We start from the raw sequence: 11,239 nt of genomic DNA on the forward strand, positions 1-11,239 counted from the left end.
ACTACGCCCCAGCCGCCGCGTATATAAGCGCGGACCCGGGCTCTTCCTCGTAGTGCCGCTGGGACCGTTGGCGAGTGAGGGCGTGCAGCGCTTCCGTGTCCCTCGAGCCCCTGTGCGCTGCGAGCTGAGAGAGCAGAGCACGCGGGCGGATCATCATGTCGCGTTACGGGCGGTATGGAGGAGGTAAGAAGCCTGGGCCTGGTGCGGGACGTGGCCGCGGGTGGAGTGAGTAGTGCGAGGCCGAGGGGTTAGCGCGGCGGTTGGGAGACGGTTATTCCGCGTGCGTAATGGCGGCTTCAGCGCACGCCATACGAAGCTGGAGGCAGCGGGGGCGGGGTGCCGAGGGAGGAGGCGGATGGCGCGTGTGTCCGTCTCGGGTCTCGTCGTGCAGGGCACTTGGGACGCCTGCCCCAAGCCGAAGCCCGGTCCAGGATGACGGTTTTCCCGGTGCCCTTCTCGGAGCGGCCCGCCCGGCCCCTCCCCCGCCCCCGCCCTCGGCGGCGGCTGCCATTTTGCGCACATTGACGACCGTGGTGGCGCATTTCCTCAGCGCTTTCCCGCCACTGGAGCGGACAGATGCGGTCGCGGTCGGCCGAGAGCGGTGGAATCGGAGACGGAACGGAGCCGGCAGCCGCGAGCCGCGCGTCCTCACCACGCAGTCGGTTGACTTGCGGGATGGGGACGAGGGGACGTAATGTTTGCGACTGGCGGCCGGTTTCTTTTCTCCTTCCTAGCTCTTGCGAGCGCGGTTTGGGCGTCTGGGGCGGGAGAGCTGGAGCGGGGGCCAGTCTGCGCCCGGGGCTAGCCTGCGCCCTGGGCGGCTGCTGCGGAGGACGAGTGCTCTGGGCCGGGCCCGCCCGCCGCCGCCGCCGGCGGCCCGCGCGCTCCCAGCGCGCCCGGGGCTGCCGGGAGTCGGGGGCGGGGCCGGGCCGGGGCCCGCCCCACGCCGCCGAGTATCCTACCACGCATCTTCGCCTGTGTTGTGGAGCTTTTTTCTCTCTGGTCGGAGTGTTCAGAACTTTATCATGATGCTGTAGCTTGTCAGGAATTAAGGACTAAGGGTGCTGGAACGTCGGTAGAGAGCATCAGTCCTGCTTTGCACGGTCCTTGGGAAGGCCAATTTTTAAGGCAAAAGGTTTCAGAGTTGGGCCAGATTTTGCATAACGTGCATTCTTCTATTTGCATTTTTTAAACAGAAACCAAGGTGTACGTTGGTAACCTGGGAACTGGTGCTGGCAAAGGCGAGTTAGAAAGGGCTTTCAGTTATTATGGTCCGTTAAGAACTGTATGGATTGCGAGGAATCCTCCGGGATTTGCCTTCGTGGAGTTTGAAGATCCTAGAGATGCAGAGGATGCAGTACGAGGATTGGATGGGAAGTAAGTAAGATGTTAAAAATTTAAACGACCGTTAAAACATTCACGTGTTCTGGATGGTGATCTGTGTGCTTGAGCTTGGATTTTGTGATTTGGGTAAATGCCTGATAATCATGATACTGCTTAAGATGTGAAGGGTAACAAAGGTGGAGTTGGGAGGTCTTATTAGAAGCAGTTTAAACTTAGAGTTCTTGTAAACTAAAAGTTACACGTGTATTTTTAACTAGGATTTTGTTAACTTTTCTCTCATAGAGTGATTTGTGGTTCCCGAGTGAGGGTTGAGCTATCAACAGGCATGCCACGGAGATCTCGTTTTGATAGGCCACCTGCCCGACGTCCCTTTGATCCCAATGATAGATGCTATGAATGTGGCGAAAAGGGACATTATGCTTATGATTGTCATCGCTATAGCCGGCGAAGAAGAAGCAGGTATTTAATTTAATAAAGAAATGGTTGGTATTCTAGTAAATGAATTTTTTATTGGCAAGGCAGATATTAGTGTTTTTCTATAAATTTGAATGTTAATTGTACAGGTGTATTTTACAATTTTTGTTTAATTAAAAATGTTAATATATTAATAATCAACCTGGTCAAAACCTTTCAGGTTTCTTCGTTTGAGTCAGTCGCCTTGATTCAGAATGTCACGAGCCTTATGATATCATGCTGAGGCGCCTTGCAAATCCGACAATTAAGATCCTCCTAGACCTTGAGGTGATCAGCATAAGAGGCCAGATCCCCTCGAGTCATCTACACCTAGCTTCACCTTATTCTTTAAAGGGCAGAAAATTTGAGACGGTGATCGCCGTAACAGTAAATTTGGCTTACAATTGGGGCCCCCTCCGGTTTAGAAAGAGGAACACCAGATTGACCACATTCCCAACTAGAAAAATCTTCTTGCGTCAATCAAGCCTCACCTGGCTCATTTGGCTGTCAGTTTGATCGTCGTTAGATTGAAGAAAACATCTAGATGCAGCGATCGGCTATAGATACTTCTAGATCGTCTAGATCTACTAGACCTACTACTAGACCATGGGCCAAAGAGGGTCGACCTGCAAACTTGCAAGGTTTATTTTAAATACACATTATAGTGTTTTATATTATGTAATTCTAAGTTGTAATTCAGCTTTTAACAAATCTCTTTTTAGGTAGTAAAAAAAAAACTCGACAACTAATAGGCCCAGATTTTTATTTCCAAATGAGACACTAAATTTAAATAGTTTGGAGATTTGATTTCAGCAGAGGCAATAAAACTCTAAAAACGAGTTATCATCTAACATTTTGTTACTTTCCAACTTGAAAAATAGGTCACGGTCTAGATCACATTCTCGGTCCAGAGGAAGGCGATATTCTCGCTCACGCAGCAGGAGCAGGGGACGGAGGTGAGAGGTCTTGTTGAAGTCAAATCTTAATATGATAGACAACTTGATTTGGAGATGGACTTACACTTGTGATGAAATTTTTAGGTCGAGATCGGCATCTCCTCGGCGATCAAGATCTGTGTCTCTCCGTAGATCGAGATCAGCTTCACTCAGGAGATCTAGGTCTGGTTCTATAAAAGGATCGAGGTATTTCCAGTATGTAACACTTTTTTCTCCTTTTTATAGTTGGATTATCATGTCTTAAGGGCATGATTTAAGTGAATGCCTTCAGAGAATGTTTGGGATATCAAAGTTTAAATTATGGGTGACTTAGAAAAAAACACAAATAAAGGTTTTAAGGTTTGTTGAGGCTGGTGGTAAAGAAGGGTCCAAAGCAGATAGGCAGATTGTAAATTTTTCTGGTATCTGATTATACCTATTGTATAGATAGTGAAAGCTAACTCCAGAAGATGCTAGGCATTTGGATTCTTGACAGGAAGGGCCATTACAACCAGGAAGAGAGATTTCCAAGCAAGTTGAAATGCTTCTTATTTGGAATGATGGGGTCAACCCTGGGAAGGTTGTCTTGGGGGCAGCAATATACATGTGGGTGAACATGGAGTTTTCTTTAACTACACACTGTTTCAACATGATTTTAAGAAGTGAAAAACGCAATGGACCCCCAACTTTATTGCCTTTGTAGAAAACTTAAAAGGTGATAGAATGGATAAAATTATAGAAAACAAAATACTGCAGATGAAGCAGAATGCCACTGGGGCCTAATAGTACAAAGCCTTATAAATGCAGGAATTTTGAATCCTGTGGTCCCTTTGAGAAAGTCATGGACCAGTCTGTCTAGTCTAGGTAAGTATTTGATTATAGGATTCCAAGATCTTTAAGAGATACATATCAGGTCCTGATTTGGTCTGACAAATTAATGGCCTTTGGACCATGAAAATTTGCTTATGATCCAGGATAATGCCTTATTCAGTGGTGGCTTGTTTTGTTTTAAGATTTTACTTATCTGAGAGGCAGAGTTAACAGAGAGACATCTTCTATCTGCTGGTTCATGCCCCAAATGGTCCCAATGGCCGGAGCTGAGCTGATCCGAAGCCAGGAGCTTCTTCTGGATCTCCCACTTGAATGCAAGGGGTCTAAGCACTTTGGCCATTTTCCACTGCTTTCCCAGGCCATAAGCGGAGAGCTGGATCAGAAGAGGTGAACTGGCGCCCTAGGCGGAGGCTTAACCTACCACACCACAGCAGTGGCCCCAGTGGTGACTTTCTTCTCATGGATCTGTATCACCCAAAGAAGTCTCAGTTCAGGGGTGTGCGGTCTAAGTATGGTTAATTTGATTCCTTTAAAGTGAAACCATGTTATTTTCAAATAGAAACCGTCCATGGATATTCCATATGGTTTGAGAATGTTGCTCATCTTGTACAGGAACAGTGACCAGTTGAGTATAAGAGAAGTAATTGAAATTGTGGTTCCTTAATTAGCTTATTTGAAAATGGTCATTTGTCCTGCTTTAGACTGACATAAGGCAAGAGTTGTGAATTACTGTTTTTGCTCTTCTCCTAACCTAACCTGATAAGGTACTCAGAAAGTGTTTAAGGAAATTTGTATGGACTAGTTGGTAAATTGTATTTTTGCCCTTTTTATTAAGATCTCGATCAAGATCAAGATCCAGATCCAGGTCTCTTTCACGACCAAGAAGCAGGTAGGGTAAAAATCTGATGTAATTGCTCTTCTAGTATATGGCACCAATATCCAAAGAGTTCAAAGTGTTTTGAATGGTTGAAATTTTTAATGCTAAGCCTAGATTTTAAGTGGGAACATGGTACCCTATTAAATCAAAGTTGAATGTGATTTATATGTGGCCTGTTTTGGCTGGATTCCTGGACTAGGGAATATGAAGCAGTTTGTTATATTGGGGATTACATTAAGAGGCCCTTGTTAGAGCTGATAGGTGCATGGAGACAAATCCCGAGATACATGTGCTTAAGGCAGAATGTGAAAGAGTAGTGATAAAACACAGTGGTTTGTTCATTTTATGAAATAAATGTTGCAAGATTGGCTTTGGAAAATTAAAAAAAGGCGCTTGGTTTAATGCAGCCTGACATTTTCAGCTTAGGACAATTTGGGGATTTGTTTCATGATATTGTGACTAGTAAGAAAGGGATTGGTTAGTACGTTTCTTAATAGAATTTCTCATGTTTTAACAGCCGATCAAAGTCCAGATCTCCATCTCCAAAAAGAAGGTAAGCTAAATAACGTTTTGTTGCCAAATCTTACCTGTCAAATATGGCCTCTGCAGAATTTGTTTGCTTACTGCTTTTTAGAAGTCTTTGAGCTCTTTGGAAAATTGGTGCTATATAGATTAGTTACTATATTTCTGGGATGATTGCTTTTTTACTTCAACATTAGCTTAGGTTTTTTGGAAAGTTTTTAATCAAAATATTAGTGATAAAAATGTGCTTAGTTTTGTGAATCCTTAATAGAAATTTAAGGTTAAAAAATTCCACCCACTCCCACATTACAGTTTGAAAGGAATGCTCACATGAGAAAATATTTTCTAACTAAATCATTATCTGCTTAGAGCTATTTAATGACCAAAAAATTCTTGACAAATAGTTATCCTATTTAACTTAACCTTGCAGTTTTGTAACTAACAGTAAGGGACAAAAGATAAATTTCTAAGTATGTAATTTTTAGGTCTTTGCTATAGAAACTTCGTGCCATTGTTTTAATTACTGTAATTGTTTTGACATGTACATGAGAAAAGGATGTTTTAATAGCCACTAACTGGTTCCAAACCTAATGTTTCTCTTTTTAGTCGTTCCCCATCAGGAAGTCCTCGCAGAAGTGCAAGTCCTGAAAGAATGGACTGAAGTTCGAGTTCACCCTTTAGGGAAAAGTTATTTTGTTTACATTATTATAAGGGATTTGTGATGTCTGTAAAGTGTAACCTAGGAAGGATATTTCAACCATCTAATCAAAATGGATCTGGATTATTACTCTGTAAATTCACAGCAGTAAGATAATATACATTTTTGTTGAATGTATTAACATCCTATGGTCTGAAAATGTGGGTTTTTATTTGGCACATTTAAATAAAATGTTTCTAACTAGATTTTTGATCTGTGTTCAATTTGGTTTAAACATTGGCAGTCTAGACTGATAGTGGTTGTTAATCATATCCATACAGACCTGCATTTGAAGTTCAGTGGAGTTGGTTGAGTCCTTGAACTTTTTTTTTTTTTTTTACATACAACATTTTGTGAGGGTCTTAAAGGGACTTTGAAAATTCTATTTTATCATTAAAGCTTTGGGTAGGATGATCTTGAGCCCTCTGTAGTAGCATGAATGCATTCTGACAATTCCCTAAATAATCTGTGTGTCCACCCTAAAGATCTGACGAGCTAGAGGGGCCATTTATTTGCTTATAAATGAGTGTAACAGGAACTGAGTAGAGCTCAAAGTAATGTATAAGAAATGGAGACAAAACATTTCTTCTAGAGGTTGTTCAATATAGTAAAAGGTTTTCAGATGCAGGTGGGATATAATGTCTACTTTTTTGTTTTAAACATTAATTTTACACCAAAAATGTATGTTTGAAGAATTGTCTGAATTTGGGGCTAAACATCTTCATGTAAACCAGCTTTGCAAAATTTGCCAGCCCAGAAACCCTCCCATGTTTCTTTAAACAGATTGCCTTATTGTGAGCAAAGGCCTGTTAATTTCCAAGTGAGGTTTTGCAGTTCCCAACCAACAACATCCTATTTTGCCAGGCTGGTGAAGCTATTAAAGATGTCAATCAGAAATGTTAATGGGACTCCAGGAATTTTGTAAATTTCACATACATAACACTTCCTATAGTTAAGTTTTTAGGGTAGTATCTGGTAGGTGTAGAATGTTAAAGCGAGTAGGTTCTTTATATTTAGACTTTAAATATCCTAAGTACAACAGGGTGGTGGTAATAGAGAGATTTTTGGTCTCTACTGGTGTGAAAGAAGTGGTGGTAACACAGGTATGGCTTTGCAGCAAAACCATTGGATAGTATTGCCATGTGAGTGTGGTGATCTTCCTCAAACTCACTGGTGGGCCGAGTGACCCATTAGTATGTTGGAAGTTACTTGGATTCCTTGTTTTTGAAAATTTGACAATTGGCTGAAATAATATGGTTGGTATAAAGCTGTGTATAATTGGCAGGCTTATTTATCTGTTGCACTTGGTTAGCTTTACTTGTTCCTGTATTACATAAAGATAAGTTTACCCGACAATAAACCTACAGAGATTGAATAAACAATCCTGATAACTCAGTTTTTGGAAGTGTGAGCTCTTAGCCAAATCCTAGAAATTATTACGAAGGGATAAAAGGTATGGAGGGGAGGGGTGGAGTCAAATTATTAAGAAACAAGTTTGCTAGCCTTGTGAGGAAAGAATAGTGGCTGGGTCAACATCCTTTACATTCATATGCGACTCTGTAATTTGTTTAGCAGTGTATAGCTTTTTAGTTTTAAAGATTTACCTAATTGAAAAGCAGTGTTAGGGAGAGAAGGATCCCCAAATGATAGCAACAGTTTCTGTGCCCTTTCTGAAATCAGGAGTCTGGAACTCCCATCTGGGTCTGGCACATGGATGGCAGGGGTCCACGTACTTGGACTATCTGCTGCTTCCCCAGGTGCTTTAGTAGGGAGCCAGATAGAAATAGCAACTGGGACGGGACTCAGGCTGGTGTTCCATCTTTGATCTGGCTTTGCATGTGGCAGCTTAACTCACTGCAATACTGGCCTGGCAATATACACCTTAGAGTGAACACTGCCCCTGCCTTATCCTGAGTGGGACTGCCAAGTAATGGCTAGAAAAGTGTTAATCCAGTCCAGCACTGAAAAAGGCATTCTGAGTGCTTTAGTGAGGGTCAGATTTTGGTCCTCTTAAGTAGAGGAATAAATAACGTATATCCAAGATTTATTTGAAAGATTTAGAGGGAGTTGGTTCACTCCCAAAATGATCACAACAGCTGGGGCTGGGCCAGGCTGAAGCCAGAACCTAGAACTCTTACCTGTGTCTCCCACGTGGTTAGCACAGGCCATCTTCTTTCCCAAGCACATTACATTAGCAGGGAGCTGGGTTGGAAGTGGAGCAGCCAGGACACTAAACTGCTCATGTGGAGAACTACATTAACTATCAAGTGAAAGCGTCGGTCTTGCCGTGTCTTCTTGAGGAAGGGGTATTAAGATCTGAATAGCGGGGTAGGATTGTGATTCCCATCTTTGTGTAGTCTTTGTTGAATCAGCCTGAGTTTTCGAGAGAGATCTTTATCTTGCAAAAACAATGTATGTTTCATAATTATAAGCTAAGTAAGGACTGGGAGTGATGAAGCTGATCAGTCTGGTGACTACTCATAGTGAAGGATGGCAGATGGGTAACTTAGAAAAGGTATCCCTGACCCTCCTAGCTGGGAAGCAGAGGTGAAAGAGTCACTAGGCCTGACTTGGAGTACTTGAAGGTAGTGAGAATGAGAGGAAAAAAGAAATTAATGTAAGTGGGTTCATGGTGTGTTAGTGTTAAAGCTGCTAAAATCAGAACTCTTAAGGAAAATGGCGCTAACAAGCAGTTTATGTTAAAGCCTGGTGTAAATAATTTTTTCCATGTCTGCAGCAGTCAGATCTATTTTTCAGGCTGAGAAAAAGATTGCTGGAGTATGGTAAGCCTTCCAGGCCGCTATTCAAACTTAGCGCTTTTCCCACTGGCCCAGCGTATTTTCCATTTTATTTCATTTTTAGCTGGGTATGTAGTGTGGTATTTTAGCTGGTGTATGTAGTGAGAAGCCTCCCTGTTCCTGATTCAGCTGCCTGGTTCTATTCCAGGAGGTGACCATTGCCAGTTAGTCTGCTGGACAGCCAATTCCTACATATGCAACTACACATAGGTACCTGTATATACCTTTTCTCTTAGTATTGTGGTGATCTTTTCATGCAAGTGTGGCACTTGTTCTTTTTTTAATGTCACCGTTTGGCAATTGCATACTTCATGGATAGCTGTCTTGGAACAGTGTTCTGAGGAGGCATCAAGCAGGTGAAGGGAGAGCAGTTACAGTCAGGGCTATTGCAAGAGCCCTGAAGTTTTTGGGTTGGAACGCACAGGTGCCAGTGTGAAGTGTAGCAGGAGAGTGGGAAGAGAGAAAAGGCTAGTTTTAAAAGTTTGTAGAAAGTAATACTTGAGTCCTCAGCATAGGAAGGAGAGGGGATGTGGACAATATAGGACCTCGTGGGCCTTAGAAAGGTCCCATTTTTAACCCCTGTAAAGATTTATTTGTTTTGAAAGTCAGAGTTAGAGAGAGAGAGAAGTCTTCGGTCTGATGGTTCACTTGCCAGATGGCCGCAACAGTCGGAGCTGCGCCTATCCGAAGCCAGGATCCAGGAGCTTCTCCCAGGTCTCCCACATGGGTGCAGGGGCCCAAGGGCTTGGGCCATCTTCTACTGCTTTCCCAGGCCATAGCAGAGAGCTGGATTGGAAGAGGAGCAGCCAGGACTAGAACCAGTGCCCATATGGGATGCCGGTGCTTCAGGCCAGGGCATTAACTCGCTGCGCCACAGCACCAGCCCCAACCCCTGTAAGTTTAAAAAAAATTTTTAAGACTAAAGCAGCAGTTTTAGGTTCATGGTAAGATCGAAAAAGTACAGAGATTTCCCATATATCCCGTTTCCACATGTGCATTGCACTTGTTAAATTCACTTAAAATTCATAGTTGACATAGTTTAGGGCTCATTTTTTTTTTTTTTTAAGATTTATTTTTATTTATTTGAAAGAGTTACAGAGAGACAGAGTGGTCTTTAATCCGCTGGTTCGCTCCCCAGATGGCCACAATGACTGCAGCTGTGCCGATCCGAAGCCAGGAGCCAGGAGCTGCTTCTGGGTCTCCCATGTGGGTGCAGGGACCCAAGGACTTGGGCCCTCTTCTACTGCTTTCCCAGGCCATAGCAGAGAGATGGATCAGAAGAGGAGCATCTGGGACTCGAACCAGCACCCATATGGGATGCCGGTGCTTCAGGCCAGGGCTTTACCCTGCTGCGCCACAGTGCAGGCCCTATCGGGCTCACTTTTTAAAAAGATTGATTTATTTTTGAAAGCCAGAATTAAAGGAAGAGAGATCTTCCATATGCTCATTCACTCGCCAGATAGCTACAGTGGCCAGCATTAGGCCAGGCTGAAGTCAGGAGGCAGGAGCTTCATCCATGTCTCCAAAGTGGATGACTGGCACCGGAACACTTGTGCCATCTTCCACTGCTTTTCCCAGGCCATTAGCTGGGAGCAGGATTGGAAGTGGAGCAGCCAGAACTCTAAACGTTGAAGGGCTCAAGTTCTAAATTGTACTTTTTGAAGACAAATGTATAGTGACATATCCACCATCGTAGGATCATGCAGAGTAGTTTTGCTGTTGAAAGAATCCTCTTGTGCTTGGTCTGTTCATCCTCCTGCCCAGTTCCTGGCAGCCACTCTTGTTTACTGTCTCCATTGTTTGCATTTTCTAGGTTGTCATATACTGTACTTGGTTCTGAGGACATTGCCTTTTTAGATTGACTTCTTTTACCTAATAGGCATGTAAGTCTCCCTTTTTTGTGGCTGCTAAGCCCCCCTTTTTAAATTTCTTGAAAGGCAGACAACAGAGAGGGACAGAGAAAGATCTTCCATGTGCTGGTTCACTTTCCAAATGGCTAAAACAGCCAGGTCTGGACCAGGCAGAAGTCAGGAGCAGAAACTCCATCCTGGTCTCACACATGAGTGTCAGGACCCAAGAACTTGGACCATCTGCTGCTGCTTTCTCAGGCACGTTAGCAGGAAGCTGGATGAGAAGTGGAGCATCTGGGACTTGCACTGGCACTCTGATACGGGATGCCAGCATTGGAAGTGGCAGCTTAACTTGCAGTACCACAGTGCTATCCCCAAGCCTGTTTCTTTTTAGTACTGAATAATCTGTTTGCAACTACTGCGGTTTATGTGTTTAAGTGCCTGCCAAAGGATGTGCTGCTTGCTTCTAAGTGTTTGCAGTTAGTGCATAAAGTTGTGTGCAGGTTTTTGTGTGGATGTTTTCAACTCCTTTGAATTAAATACCAAGGGTCACAATGTCTGGATTGTCTGATGAAAGTATGTTTACTCCTGATTGTCTTCCAGTGGGCTGTGTAATTTGCATGCTCATCAGCATTGAGTGAGAGTTGCGGTTGCTCCACATTCTCATTAGCATTCAGTGTTGTCAATGTTCTGGATTTTGGCCATTCGAACAGGTGTGTAGTTGTGTGTTTTAATTTGCATTTCCCTGTTAAAGTGATATGGAGCATCTTTTCATATACTGATTTGCCATCTTTGGTTAGGGGGCTGTTAAGGGTCTTGTCCTATTTTTTCAGTCTGGTTATTTTCTCCTGAAGGGGTTTTTGTTGTTGTTGTTGTTGTTGTTGTTGTTTTTTAAAGATTTGTTTGAGAGGCAGAGTTACAGAGAGAAGAAA

The 11,239-nt window shown here is 43.3% G+C and overlaps 1 protein-coding gene across 6 annotated transcripts; it reads left to right on the plus strand.

The window, feature by feature from the left end:
- The first annotated feature begins 45 nt into the window (after positions 1-45).
- On the plus strand, positions 46-5,865 carry SRSF7 (serine and arginine rich splicing factor 7). Of its 6 annotated transcripts, none has more exons than XM_008254506.4 (8): positions 46-183; positions 1,197-1,377; positions 1,627-1,803; positions 2,679-2,753; positions 2,838-2,948; positions 4,399-4,452; positions 4,958-4,993; positions 5,569-5,865. In XM_008254506.4, exons 1-8 carry the CDS (start codon positions 156-158, stop codon positions 5,621-5,623), a joined length of 717 nt encoding a protein of 238 aa, XP_008252728.1. In that variant the 5' UTR covers positions 46-155; the 3' UTR covers positions 5,624-5,865. The 6 variants fall into 6 exon arrangements, with proteins under 6 accessions (XP_008252728.1, XP_008252729.1, XP_008252730.1 ...); XM_008254507.4 differs by having other exon boundaries at positions 2,838-2,939; XM_008254508.4 differs by having other exon boundaries at positions 2,838-2,915.
- The last annotated feature ends 5,374 nt before the right edge of the window (positions 5,866-11,239 follow it).

Source organism: Oryctolagus cuniculus, chromosome 2 (genome assembly GCF_964237555.1).
Source record: "Oryctolagus cuniculus chromosome 2, mOryCun1.1, whole genome shotgun sequence".
NCBI lineage: Eukaryota > Metazoa > Chordata > Mammalia > Lagomorpha > Leporidae > Oryctolagus > Oryctolagus cuniculus.

Excerpts from the sequence above, each read along its gene's own strand:
- SRSF7 (XM_008254506.4), top strand. The coding sequence starts at position 156 with ATGTCGCGTTACGGGCGGTATGGAGGAG. Across the intron at positions 1,804-2,678 it reads AGCCGGCGAAGAAGAAGCAG|GTCACGGTCTAGATCACATT; the intron begins GTATTTAATTTA and ends CTTGAAAAATAG. Across the intron at positions 4,453-4,957 it reads CTTTCACGACCAAGAAGCAG|CCGATCAAAGTCCAGATCTC; the intron begins GTAGGGTAAAAA and ends ATGTTTTAACAG.